Source organism: Cyclopterus lumpus, chromosome 9 (assembly GCF_009769545.1).
Source record: "Cyclopterus lumpus isolate fCycLum1 chromosome 9, fCycLum1.pri, whole genome shotgun sequence".
In the NCBI taxonomy this organism is placed as follows: Eukaryota; Metazoa; Chordata; class Actinopteri; order Perciformes; family Cyclopteridae; genus Cyclopterus; species Cyclopterus lumpus.
This window is the reverse complement of record NC_046974.1, coordinates 422,501-437,500: the sequence shown is the minus strand read 5'-3', so window position 1 is coordinate 437,500 and position 15,000 is coordinate 422,501. Positions and strand designations below refer to the sequence as shown.

Below are 15,000 nucleotides of genomic sequence, written 5' to 3'. Positions count from 1 at the left end.
TAAACTGAAAATATATATATATATATATATATATATCTAGGGATAACCACATAGAGCAAGTCCTTGCATTGAGGAGACATGGTGAAGACCACTTCATGTTTAAAGTGAGCATTTCAACAGGGAAGAAAGAAAAGTGACTTTGAAGGTTGTTGCTGATCTGAGTATTTAGAGAACTGCTGATCTACTGGGATGTTCTCACAAGCATCGCTCCAGCAGCTCCATCCCTTCATGACCACAGTGCAACATCACGTATGTGCAGCAATTGGGTGATGCTCTCTGTGAGGAATGTGTCCAATATATGTTCAATCTATGCTACCAAGAATTAAGGCACTTCGGAAGACCAAAGGTGTACCTAATATATATGTGTGTGTGTGTGTGTGTGTGTGTGGGGGGGGGGGGGGGGGGGGGGGGGGGGGATGATATGAAGATGTTTCAGTCCGAATGAGACACAGAGGAAACAGATGGAGGAAGAAAAGTCTCTAAATTAATCATAATTCTCCTCATTTGGTTGTCATGGAAACAACATCTCTATCTGCAGGCACATCAAAGTGTGTCAGATGGTTCTCAGCAAGGTTACACACACACACACACACACACACACACACACACACACACACACAGCGTTGGCAGGAAATCATCAATTATTTCACAGGAACATAGAAACAGAATGTCATGTGAACAAAAGTATTTTACGTCATTACCTGAAGATCATTTTACATATTGAAAGATTTAAAGTCATAAATAAATAAATACACTTTTAAGTCTGAAGTTTTTCCTTAATATTAAAATGTTTCATGATGCAGATTTTTTAAGATTAGATTTCTAACAGTAATGAATCATTACTAAGTGTTTATAATTTACACTGAATAGTTTCATTCGGCCATGCCTCCTGTGAGTGTGGTGGGGGCGTGGCTTCAGACTGACCGCCTCCTTCTTCCTGATTACTAACCTCAGCAAGCTGCCTTCAACGCACCAATCAGAACCCGGTTCCTCATCCACCAATCAGCCTGCTGTATCTCTACCGGTTCCTCATCCACCAATCAGAACCCGGTTCCTCATCCACCAATCAGCCTGCTGTATATCTACCGGTTCCTCATCCACCAATCAGCCTGCTGTATATCTACCGGTTCCTCATCCACCAATCAGCCTGCTGTATCTCTACCGGTTCCTCATCCACCAATCAGAACCCGGTTCCTCATCCACCAATCAGCCTGCTGTATATCTACCGGTTCCTCATCCACCAATCAACCTGCTGTATCTCTACCGGTTCCTCATCCACCAATCAACCTGCTGTATCTCTACCGGTTCCTCATCCACCAATCAACCTGCTGTATCTCTACCGGTTCCTCATCCACCAATCAACCTGCTGTATCTCTACCGGTTCCTCATCCACCAATCAACCTGCTGTATCTCTACCGGTTCCTCATCCACCAATCAACCTGCTGTATCTCTACCGGTTCCTCATCACCTGGTAGTGACGGCTGCTCTGGTGACCAGTTACTTCAGAGATGTAACCGAATTGTTTGGCCTTTGCCTCTGACCCTGTCTTTTGTCCCCAGTCTGTCTGGCGTTCCCTGACTGCTCCTCTGTAGCTGTTTCCCTGACAATAAACGATCCTTCTACTCCCTGGTCTGCGTTTGGGTCCACCACATATCATGACAGCACTTCCGGTTTACTCTGTTGATTCCATCTGAAATCTTACTTTACATCACGTTTCTACACATAGTAGACATACGTTAGGGGGTTGATGTTGGTGGAGATGGGTTAGGGGGTCCCCTGACCCCTAACCCAGGTCCACCAACATTAACCTCTAAACATCGTTAGGGGGTTGGTGTTGGTGGAGATGGGTTAGGGGTTAAGGGCCACCCTGACCCCTAACCCAGGTCCACCAACATTAACCTCTAAACATCGTTAGGGGGTTGGTGTTGGTGGAGATGGGTTAGGGGTTAAGGGCCACCCTGACCCCTAACCCAGGTCCACCAACATTAACCTCTAAACATCGTTAGGGGGTTGGTGTTGGTGGAGATGGGTTAGGGGTTAAGGGCCACCCTGACCCCTAACCCAGGTCCACCAACATTAACCTCTAAACATCGTTAGGGGGTTGGTGTTGGTGGAGATGGGTTAGGGGTTAAGGGCCACCCTGACCCCTAACCCAGGTCCACCAACATTAACCTCTAAACATCGTTAGGGGGTTGGTGTTGGTGGAGATGGGTTAGGGGTTAAGGGCCACCCTGACCCCTAACCCAGGTCCACCAACATTAACCCCTAAACATCGTTAGGGGGTTAATGTTGGTGGAGATGGGTTAGGGGTTGATGTTGGTGGAGATGTCTTAGGGGTTGATGTTGGTGGACCTGGGTTAGGGGTTAAGGGCCACCCTGACCCCTGACCCATCTCCACCAACATTAACCCCTAACTGGAGATGTCTTAGGGGTTGATGTTGGTGGACCTGGGTTAGGGGTTAAGGGCCACCCTGACCCCTGACCCATCTCCACCAACATTAACCCCTAACTGGAGATGTCTTAGGGGTTGATGTTGGTGGAGATGCAGGAACATGTCAACATCTGCTGGTTAAACCTCTGCATTACATCTGAAGTCAAATAAAAACACTTCATGCTGTGAAGATAGTCATCAACTCTTCAGAGGTTTGACTGACAGAATGTAAATATCTTTAATATCACATTTAAAAGTTACATTTATTCATGTCACCTTGTGGATCATTTCTGTTGTGTTCATTGAATGTGTATGACTAGTTAAACCAGTTAAACCAGTTAAACCATCAGTGTGACTAGGTAAACCCTCACATCCTCAGGACTATAAAGACCAGGACCCCCTGACTCTTACATCCTCAGGACTATAAAGACCAGGACCCCCTGACTCTTACATCCTCAGGACTATAAAGACCAGGACCCCCTGACTCTTACATCCTCAGGACTATAAAGACCAGGACCCCCTGACTCTTACATCCTCACACTCTTGCACATCTTTTCTCTATTAATACACTTGACACTTTAATAATATACTTTTTTTAACATACTGTTATTTTTTAAAATAATTTATTGTAAATGTTCATATTTTCTATTTATAAATGGAGTCTCATACTATTGCATTGTGTTTATGGTCTGTGTAACGTACCTGGTTCTGATTCAAAAGGAGGTAGTTTGAGCCAGAGCCGGATCTCCACCGATCCACCCAAAGCAGTCCTGGTGGCTCCTCAACATGGGAACCACAGAGGTTCTCTCTCTCTCACCTCCACCTCAAAGCAGTCCTGGTGGCTCTTCAACATGAGAACCACAGAGGTTCTCTCTCTCTCACCTCCACCCAAAGCAGTCCTGGTGGCTCTTCAACATGAGAACCACAGAGGTTCTCTCTCTCTCACCTCCACCCAAAGCAGTCCTGGTGGCTCTTCAACATGGGAACCACAGAGGTTCTCTCTCTTTCACCTCCACCCAAAGCAGTCCTGGTGGCTCCTCAACATGGGAACCACATAGGTTCTCTCTCTCTCACCTCCACCTCAAAGCAGTCCTGGTGGCTCTTCAACATGAGAACCACAGAGGTTCTCTCTCTCTCACCTACACCCAAAGCAGTCCTGGTGGCTCCTCAACATGGGAACCACAGAGGTTCTCTCTCTCTCACCTCCACCTCAAAGCAGTCCTGGTGGCTCCTCAACATGGGAACCACAGAGGTTCTCTCTCTCACCTCCACCTCAAAGCAGTCCTGGTGGCTCTTCAACATGGGAACCACAGAGGTTCTCTCTCTCACCTCCACCTCAAAGCAGTCCTGGTGGCTCTTCAACATGGGAACCACAGAGGTTCTCTCTCCAGTCTCCAGTTCACCACGCAGCCATAATCGAGAACTGATCTCATCAGAGGGACAAACACATGTTTCATTGCCGGCCTGCTGGCTCCCCATCCTGAGCCTGTAAGACACCTCATTTCATAACTATCCTCTGAACGGGCTCCAGGTCAACGTATCATCGAGCCACACCTAGAAACCTCAACGCTTTCACTTGTCCAATCACTTGTTCATACATCTGTATCCACTCCTCTTAGTAAACCAGACTGCTTTAGAACACTTGAATCCCTGTGCATAAGACCATGTTTCTACTTTCAATACCAATACCCCCTGAACTCGAAGGAACACCTCATGTATGATGATGGAGAACCGTATTGACTACCGACACCCCCCTGAGGGTACCGTTCTCCACCCTGAGGGTACCGTTCACCACCCTGAGGGTACCGTTCTCCACCCTGAGGGTAACGTTCACCACCCTGAGGGTACCGTTCTCCACCCTGAGGGTACCGTTTACCACCCTGAGGGTACCGTTCACCACCCTGAGGGTACCGTTCTCCACCCTGAGGGTACCGTTTACCACCCTGAGGGTACCGTTCACCACCCTGAGGGTACCGTTCTCCACCCTGAGGGTACCGTTTACCACCCTGAGGGTACCGTTCACCACCCTGAGGGTACCGTTCTCCACCCTGAGGGTACCGTTCTCCACCGGGAAGTAGAACCCCTCCCAGCTTGTGTCATCGGGGCTGTGCGTCCATCTTTATTGTAACAGGAAGTAGTCAGGATACTACAGCCCCCTTCTTCTGGAACAGAACATGGTTATAGCTGCCAAATGGAACAGTATCCACTATAGAGGCATGAACACTAGTACTGGAGGAACAATGAACACCATTATCACAGTTTGTTGCTACACGGCATTTCAACCTAACCTTTTTATTTTCATGAACATATTCTGATGTGTGCAGCCACTTTATTAAAAACAAGTTATATATATTTGATTTAGTAAAAACAGACACGAGAGATCATAACAAGTATTAAGTCATGCTAAAGAAAAAGAGAATAATAATCCATCCATCCATCTTCAATACCGCTTATCCTCATTAGGGTCGCGGGGTCGCTGGAGCCTATCCCAGCTGACATAGGGCGAAGGCAGGGGACACCCTGGACAGGCCGCCAGTCCATCGAGGAGAGAATAATAAGAAAACATTTAATCACTTGCATTATAGTAAGAATGAACAGATTTAACCCCGATGATTGAGCTCCAGCGCCGCCCGGCTGCTCCGGACCCGGACCCGGACCGGCCGCCTCCAGGTGAAGGTGCGCACGCACCTCTCGCCGCCGGACAAGAGCCCGGCAGCTCGGCACCGATGAGCCGTACGCCCGGGCAGCGACTCCCAGAGCTCCCCTTCTACCACCGGTCCGGAGGAGCAGCAGCTCACGGACCTCGGAGCCGGACCCGAGCTCCAAACCGTTGACCTGACCAAAGCCTTCAGCCGGTCCCAGCGAGGCGCCATGGCGGTGCTCTGCCGGTCCACCACACACCGGGTGAGAGCCTCGTGCCTCCGGGATCCCCGGTGAACCTCCTCCTGGAGCAGGACACCAGAAAGAAAGAACACAAACCCTGAAACACTGGAGGTGTGACAACGGGCCGACCGATAGTGGTCAAGTTACCGGATATCAAGGGGTCCGGAGCGGCGTCCAGATGCACAAAGATCCGGCCCGTATCGTTCCGCCAATATTCTTCTTCTTCTTTTGGGGGTTTTATGTGCATTACCGCCACCTACTGTACTGGGGTCTGGACCAGAGTTATAGACCCCTCCAAAATTCAAAGAAATGTAATAATAATAACATAATTAACACCTAACCTATATCCTTCCACTCAACCCGGTTTCCTTCAGATATTGCAGCAGCTTTCCTGCCCCCAAGGTTAATGCCTCCTTTAACTGTATTTCCTCCACTGTGTCAGCGTGAGTCCAACTGTCTGCCTGGTAGAGCCTTTGGGAGAATTCAGCCAACAACTTCTCTGGTTCTGGTAGATTTATTAAGGAGGGGCATAGTTGCATCTCCTCCTCTCTTCTCACAGGACTGAGCCCTGCAAGGCCAGTCCACTTCCTGAGGAGACTAGTAGATAACATGTGAGTGGTGGCATCTATTCTAGAGAAGACATTCACACACACAAATGTCACCTTCTATGTGTTATTCTGAACTTGAGTAACCTGACAAAAGCATAACATTAAAACAATATACAAGCATTTATATTAGCAACACCCTTTTTACATCATTTATTATGTAAAAAGATTCTTACCAATCTTACCAAACCCTCCTCGCCATCCTCCTCCAACAGCTGTAGCTCCTCTGCTAACAGAACCATTTGATATGACGGGGGCAGTTTGGAGTGCTGTGGTGATCCACTTCAGGCATAACTGTCTGATACAGGGGATGCAGCAGCATCCACATGAAGCCATCACTACTATCGCTATGACGATGGAAGGGAACACAGATATCATTACGCCTTTCCACTTACCAAACATAATATTTAACCAATCGTTCCGGGGGGTGTCTCTGCCTGAGTGGACCTTGTTCAGACCGTCCAAGGCCTTAGTGAAAGATCCATCTGGGGCTGTGTTATTTGGAATAAAGGTCATTAATTGATGAGTCATTATAGAGGTGGCAGACACCTGTCCATGCACCCCCTCTAAGGCGTCTCGGGTAGTCAGACGCTGGAAGTTGAGATTAGAGAGCCAGCTTTTAGGTCAAAACTACTTTCCTTTCTATCCTTTCATCAGTGATGTTATTTTTTTTTTTCACCCTCATTCTTCTTTTCCCCTTCTTTCTGCTTCCTCTCTTTGTTCCAAACACATTTTTAATTACTCCAATCCCCATTTTAAAATAGGATGGAATTCATAAATCCGTCCTTTTCAACATCTAGGAAAATGCCAAATCAATACAGGAGAACCATGTCTTGTCTGGACCCACAACTGATAAGGGAGTTATTAGTTGTGGTAACTCGTTTTATTACCGACTCGGCACTACAACCTTATTTATTGGCCTCAGATCATGGACCATTCTGTAGTCTGGTTTTCCAGGTTTAGGGACCGGATTAATAGGCATATTCCAGGGGGACCTCGTCCTCTCCATTACACCTGCTTTCAACAGCCCTTCTATCATCTTAGAAATCCCTACAGTCTGTTCCATCCTTCAGGGATACTGGTGACGATGAATTGGAATCGTCCCGGGTTGAAGGTCACGAACAGGACCGGTGATAAAGGGCAGCCCTGGCGGAGGCCAACACCCACCGGGAACGTGTCTGACTTACTACCGAGGAGACAAACACAGCTCCTACTGCAGGCGTACAGAGACCGGATGGCCCGTGCCAACGGGTCCGGCACCCCATACTCCTGCAGCACCCCCCACAAAAACCCCAGAGGGACCCGGTCGAAAGCCTTCTCCAGGTCTACAAAGCACATGTAAACTGGTTGGGCAAACTCCCAGGACCCCTCCAGTAATCTTGCGAGGGTAAAGAGCTGGTCCACTGTTCCACGACCGGGACGGAATCCGCACTGTTCGTCTTGAATCTGAGGTTCGACAAGCGGTCGGAGCCTCCTCTCCAGCACCCTGGCATAAGCTTTTCCCGGGAGGCTGAGCAGTGTGATACCACGATAGTTCGAGCACACTCTCCGGTCCCCCTTCTTGAAGATGGGAACCATCACCCCGGTCTGCCAGTCCATGGGCACTGTTCCCGACCCCCATGCGACACTGAAAAGGCGTGTCAACCAAGACAGCCCAACAATGTCCAGCGCTTTCAGCATCTCAGGGCGGATCTCATCCACCCCTGGCGCCTTGCCACCAAGGAGCTTTTTGAGTACCTTAGCGACCTCTGCCAGGGATATGGGTGAATCCACCCCAAAGTCTTCCGGCGCTGCCCCCTCTCCGGGGGACATGTTGGCCGGGTTAAGGAGTGCTCTTTCCACCGCCCGACGATGTCCCCAGTCCGGGTCAGTTCCCCCCCCCCTGCTGAGAACAGCCTGGGGTAGACCCTGCTTTCCCTTCCTGAGCCGTCGGATGGTTTGCCAGAACTTCCTTGAGGCCAACCGAAAGTCCTTCTCCATGGCCTCCCCGAACTCCTCCCATACCCGAGTTTTAGCCTCCGCGACCATCGTCGCTGCAGCCCTTCTGGCCCGCCGGTACCTGTCAGCTGCTTCAGGAGACCCCTGGGCCAGCCAGGCCCGAAAGGCCTCCTTCTTCAGTTTGACGGCTACCCTCACCCCCGGTGTCCACCACCGGGTTCTAGGGTTGCCGCCACGACAGGCACCGATGACCTTCCGGCCACAGCCCCGAGCAGCCGCGTCCACAATAGAGGCTTTGAACAAGGTCCATTCGGATTCCATGTCCCCAGCCTCCCTCGGGATTTGTGAGAAGTTCTTCCAGAGGTGGGAGTTGAAGACCTCCCGGACAGGATCCTCTGCCAGACGTTCCCAGTTCACCCTCACTACACGTTCTGAATAGCATAGAGATGTCTTCCTGTGCCTCCTACTGTGCTGCCATTCCTGTATAATGCTTCTTTTGAATATTGATTTAGTTTGTTTTGCTAAATAAAATGTCTGTCTTGCTGTCACAATCCAACGCTTTCTTCGCTAACGTGTCTGCTGCTTCATTTCCTTTTACCCCTCTATGTGCCGGCACCCACATGAATGATACCAGAATGCCCAAATGACTAAGTCGGAACAGTGTTTCGTACATTTCATTGACTAAATCCTGCCTGCTATTTGATGTAAATGACTGTAATGATAATAATACTGAACTGGAATCTGAACAAATGATGACTTTCCTGACCTGAACCTCCTCCACCCACTGCAGTGCTGTTAAAATGGCCAAATGCTCAACTGTATACACCGACAGATGGTCTGATGATCTTCGTTTGACTTCATACAGAAAGGATGAAGCTGGTTGCTGGTTCACTCTGCCACAGTGCCTCTGAGCAACAGTCTGAATGAACACAGCTTACCAACTCCTTGTTTGATCAGAGTGTACTTTATTTTGAAAGTTTAACATACAGGAAGTTGAAAAGCGCGTGATCAGCAGTCTCACGTTTTAATTTAAAAAATCAATAACTGATCAATATCTCACTATGAAATAAAAAAAGTTCACATTTCACACAATCAATATCATCATCATCAACAAGCAGGGGGCGGTGTCAGTCGCAGGGGCGGGGCTAATAGACACTGGTTAATCCACAGGCAGGGCTAATATCAGCAGGGACACACCTATGCAGCTACAGTTTCTATTTACACACTGTTTACATCACTGTGACTGTGACATCACTGTGACATCACTGTGACATCACTGACAGAAACAAGTTGTTGCTTTCCTGTGTTATTTCAGTCTGTCGGCCAATAGGATCGATTGTTTTCTTTTCAATAACAGTTTTACAAACATTCAAAACGTTTAAATACAGCAGGTTCAACTGATCTCAGGTCAGTTCGTCAGTCAATCAGATAAATTACAGAAACTTCTCACATCAGAACAAGTTTCAAGCACAAAAAAACATAAATGCATAATTTTGGGCTCAAATGTGAAATAAAAAGAGATCAATTTGATCGTAAGATCAGGATTTAGTTTCTATTGTTGTAATATTTTTTAAACTCGTGAAAAAATTCACATTTAAACTAATTAAGAGGAAAACCTGAAGTTATGAATAATTATTAATGTGATAATCTACAATAAATACAGAGGAACCCAACTGATCGGGACCTGTCTAATATCTGGGTTCTGATATGAAATGTGATCTGTGTTTTGGACCTGTCTAATATCTGGGTTCTGATATGAAATGTGATCTGTGTTTTGGACCTGTCTAATATCTGGGTTCTGATATGAAATGTGATCTGTGTTTTGGACCTGTCTAATATCTGGGTTCTGATATGAAATGTGATCTGTGTTTTGGACCTGTCTAATATCTGGGTTCTGATATGACACTATCTGTGTTTAGGACCTGTCTAATATCTGGTCTCTGATGTATTATTTCATTCCTCAGTCAGCAGGAGAACCTCTTTTCCATCAGCATCGACACCAGTCTGTCATCTGATTGGCTGAGATATCTGAAGAGTTAAACTGTCCAATAAAAAGCTGTTACCTTTCCTTTACATCCCTTTCCTTGGGCGAGGCGTCCTCACTGGTGGAATACTAGACTAGCCGACTACTCTGCACAAAGCCTACAAGATACAGACACACAGGTAGGCAGACAGAGAGACAGAGAGGGAGACAGACAGGTAGAAGAGTCAGAGCTGGTAAAGTGAGACAGGGGGTCAGACTGCTGCCGTCTGCAGCACAACCCTACACTCAGGATGCTGCTACCCCTGAATCATATACTAAGAGTATATATATATATATACACATATACATATATATATGTATATATATATAATACTAATGTGTGTTTCATAGTAATAACAATAACGTGAGCTGTTGGCTGGAACCAACACCAACCTGTTCATTCATTTCTATTTAAACCGTTAACAGATCTCAGATCACAATTCATCTTCAAAACGAGACATTTAAAGACGTCACAATTTTCATATTTGGCATTTCTTAGATAAAATCAGTAAATCAATAGAGGCGGAGCCTGAGATGAGATTCACCTGCCCTAAGGGGGGGGGGGGGGTAGTCAGCACACAGACAGGCAGAGCACATATACACACAGACAGGCTGCTGCTGTAACTGTAGCAACCAGCGTAGTGACATTCAGAAACCAAAGGTCATAGAGGTCACCAGGAGGGGAGGGGTCGAGAGTACCTATGGTTTCATTTAAAAAAGGTAAAAGTTCATCCGGAGGTCAAAGAGCGTCATCTGTGCAACAAGGTCATTTATGGGCCATCCACACCAAGAAGATCATTATAATTAGATTTGTCTATTATTATATCTAAATATAATGATTTAAAGTCCACTAATGACGACCTTGTTGGGTCGATTGATGAGCGAAAGACTGACAGCCAATCAAAAGCCATCTGAATTTACACGTCTTATGATCAATAATCAATAATCTTGGCCGTATTATTCATACACTGCATTGTACTGCTCGTGCTGAGATGCACCGCCGGGGAAAAGAAGAAGAAACGTAAATTGTTTTCGTGGTAAAAAAAAACAAAACAATTATTGATTTTCTTTTTCTTATAAATTAGAATATGAAAAATAAGAAACCAGTTGCTGCAGTTCACAAGTTATTTAACTATTTTATTTTCTGTTTAAAAGAACAAGTCCTGAATAAATGTTTCATCTGATTATTATTTATTAACTTTCTGTGGCCATTTGAATGTAGGAAGTGTCTCTGCAAGCTCCTCGAGGAGGGATAGGGTTAGGGGTAACCCTCGAGGAAGAGCTCCACGAGTGGGTTAGGGTTAGGGGGTAACCCTCGAGGAGGACCTCCACGAGTGGGTTAGGGTTAGGGGGTAACTCTAGAGGAGGACCTCCACGAGTGGGTTAGGGTTAGGGGGTAACTCTAGAGGAGGACCTCCACGAGTGGGTTAGGGTTAGGGGGTAACCCTCGAGGAGGACCTCCACGAGTGGGTTAGGGTTAGGGGGTAACCCTCGAGGAGGACCTCCACGAGTGGGTTAGGGTTAGGGGGTAACCCTCGAGGAGGACCTCCACGAGTGGGTTAGGGTTAGGGGGTAACTCTAGAGGAAGAGCTCCACGAGTGGGTTAGGGTTAGGGGGTAACTCTAGAGGAAGAGCTCCACGAGTGGGTTAGGGTTAGGGGGTAACTCTAGAGGAGGACCTCCACGAGTGGGTTAGGGTTAGGGGGTAACCCTCGAGGAGGACCTCCACGAGTGGGTTAGGGTTAGGGGGTAACCCTCGAGGAGGACCTCCACGAGTGGGTTAGGGTTAGGGGGTAACTCTAGAGGAAGAGCTCCACGAGTGGGTTAGGGTTAGGGGGTAACTCTAGAGGAAGAGCTCCACGAGTGGGTTAGGGTTAGGGGGTAACTCTAGAGGAAGAGCTCCACGAGTGGGTTAGGGTTAGGGGGTAACTCTAGAGGAGGACCTCCACGAGTGGGTTAGGGTTAGGGGGTAACCCTCGAGGAGGACCTCCACGAGTGGGTTAGGGTGTAACTCTAGAGGAGGGATAGGGTTAGGGGGTAACCCTCGAGGAGGACCTCCACGAGTGGGTTAAGGTTAGGGGGTAACCCTCGAGGAGGACCTCCACGAGTGGGTTAGGGGGTAACCCTAGAGGAGGGATAGGGTTAGGGGGTAACCCTCGAGGAGGACCTCCACGAGTGGGTTAGGGGGTAACCCTAGAGGAGGGATAGGGTTAGGGGTAACCCTCGAGGAGGACCTCCACGAGTGGGTTAGGGGGTAACCCTAGAGGAGGGATAGGGTTAGGGGGTAACCCTCGAGGAGGACCTCCACGAGTGGGTTAGGGGGTAACCCTAGAGGAGGGATAGGGTTAGGGGGTAACCCTCGAGGAGGACCTCCACGAGTGGGTTAAGGTTAGGGGGTAACCCTCGAGGAGGACCTCCACGAGTGGGTTAGGGGGTAACCCTAGAGGAGGGATAGGGTTAGGGGGTAACCCTCGAGGAGGACCTCCACGAGTGGGTTAGGGTTAGGGGGTAACCCTCGAGGAGGACCTCCACGAGTGGGTTAGGGTTAGGGGGTAACCCTCGAGGAGGACCTCCACGAGTGGGTTAGGGTTAGGGGGTAACCCTCGAGGAGGACCTCCACGAGTGGGTTAGGGTTAGGGGGTAACTCTAGAGGAAGAGCTCCACGAGGGGGTTAGGGTTAGGGGGTAACCCTAGAGGAGGACCTCCACGAGTGGGTTAGGGTTAGGGGGTAACTCTAGAGGAGGACCTCCACGAGTGGGTTAGGGGGTAACCCTAGAGGAGGGATAGGGTTAGGGGGTAACCCTCGAGGGGGGTTAGGGTTAGGGGGTAACCCTCGAGGAGGAGCTCCACAAGGGGGTTAGGGGGTAACCCTCGAGGAGGAGCTCCACGAGGGGGTTAGGGGGTAACCCTCGAGGAGGAGCTACACGAGTGGATTAGGGGGTAACCCTCGAGGAGGGTTAGGGTTAGGGGGTAACCCTCGAGGAGGAGCTCCAGAGAAGACGGCGCTCATATTCCTACACTTTTAGTTCTTGGAGTGGATGGCCTAGAGGTCAGGTGGAGGTCGGTAAAGGTCATATTTACAGGTCATACGCTGGTTAATAAAAGTCCTACTGAGGTCAGATGTAGATCATATGTAGGTCATGGCACCTTTGGCACTGCTGTCCAGGAAGACTTTGATGTAAGAGGTGGGGACATATCCCTCCTCCTCCAGGTTCCTCCGTACTCTGGTCCAACCGTCACCTTTGTCCTCTTCCACCACAGAAAGTAGTTCTCCCTCCACCAGCGACAGAGTGCCTTCATTTTGTCCTGCGGAAGATTGACAACATGTTCAGACCAAAGAGGACTCACCATGATTCAGTTTCTTCTGTCCTCTAAGATCCTCTGCATCTTCAGGTGTTGGAACGACCACAACGAGGACGTCTCCAGCTCATCAGCTCTCTGCGGTCTGTCCCCTTGTCTGTCTTTGGGCTTAAATATGCATTTACAATAATAAAACATTTTATTTTTAAAACTAGTAGCAGTAGTAGTAGTAGCAGTACAACAATACAACAAAGTAGTACGACAATACTTTGTGTCTGTAGCTAATTACACATCAGAGCTGACTAGGATGACATGTGGTGTTCCCCAAGGTTCAATACTGCGGCCTCTTTTTAACAGCTACATGCTTCAACTGGCTCAGATACAAATCTACATAACTATATCACCAGGACTATAACCCATACAAGGACTGGGTAACATAACTATATCACCAGGACTATAATCCATACAAGGACTGGGTAACATAACTATATCACCAGGACTATAACCCATACAAGGACTGGGTAACATAACTATATCACCAGGACTATAACCCATACAAGGACTGGGTAACATAACTATATCACCAGGACTATAATCCATACAAGGACTGGGTAACATAACTATATCACCAGGACTATAATCCATACAAGGACTGGGTAACATAACTATACCACCAGGACTATAATCCATACAAGGACTGGGTAACATAACTATACCACCAGGACTATAATCCATACAAGGACTGGGTAACATAACTATATCACCAGGACTATAATCCATACAAGGACTGGGTAACATAACTATATCACCAGGACTATAACCCATACAAGGACTGGGTAACATAACTATATCACCAGGACTATAACCCATACAAGGACTGGGTAACATAACTATATCACCAGGGCTATAACCCATACAAGGACTGGGTAACATAACTATATCACCAGGACTATAACCCATACAAGGACTGGGTAACATAACTATATCACCAGGACTATAATCCATACAAGGACTGGGTAACATAACTATATCACCAGGACTATAACCCATACAAGGACTGGGTAACATAACTATATCACCAGGACTATAACCCATACAAGGACTGGGTAACATAACTATATCACCAGGGGACTATAACCCATACAAGGACTGGGTAACATAACTATATCACCAGGGCTATAATCCATACAAGGACTGGGTAACATAACTATATCACCAGGACTATAATCCATACAAGGACTGGGTAACATAACTATATCACCAGGACTATAATCCATACAAGGACTGGGTAACATAACTATATCACCAGGACTATAATCCATACAAGGACTGGGTAACATAACTATACCACCAGGACTATAACCCATACAAGGACTGGGTAACATAACTATATCACCAGGGCTATAATCCATACAAGGACTGGGTAACATAACTATATCACCAGGACTATAACCCATACAAGGACTGGGTAACATAACTATATCACCAGGACTATAACCCATACAAGGACTGGGTAACATAACTATATCACCAGGGGACTATAACCCATACAAGGACTGGGTAACATAACTATATCACCAGGACTATAACCCATTCAAGGACTGGGTAACATAACTATATCACCAGGACTATAACCCATACAAGGACTGGGTAACATAACTATATCACCAGGACTATAACCCATTCAAGGACTGGGTAACATAACTATATCACCAGGGGACTATAACCCATACAAGGACTGGGTAACATAACTATATCACCAGGACTATAACCCATACAAGGACTGGGTAACATAACTATATCACCAGGACTATAATCCAT

At 47.5% G+C, this 15,000-nt stretch overlaps 1 protein-coding gene across 1 annotated transcript in view; it reads right to left on the bottom strand.

The window, feature by feature from the left end:
* Positions 1-8,804: 8,804 nt before the first annotated feature.
* Positions 8,805-15,000, bottom strand: part of fnbp1a (formin binding protein 1a) — a 39,233-nt gene continuing 33,037 nt past the window's right edge. The window contains exons 17-18 of the mRNA XM_034542575.1: positions 13,027-13,185; positions 8,805-9,999 (exon numbers count right to left, since the gene is read on the bottom strand). Of these exons, the coding sequence (XP_034398466.1) occupies positions 9,971-9,999; positions 13,027-13,185 (188 nt within the window). The 3' untranslated portion in view covers positions 8,805-9,970. The remainder of the gene's footprint in view (positions 10,000-13,026; positions 13,186-15,000) is intronic.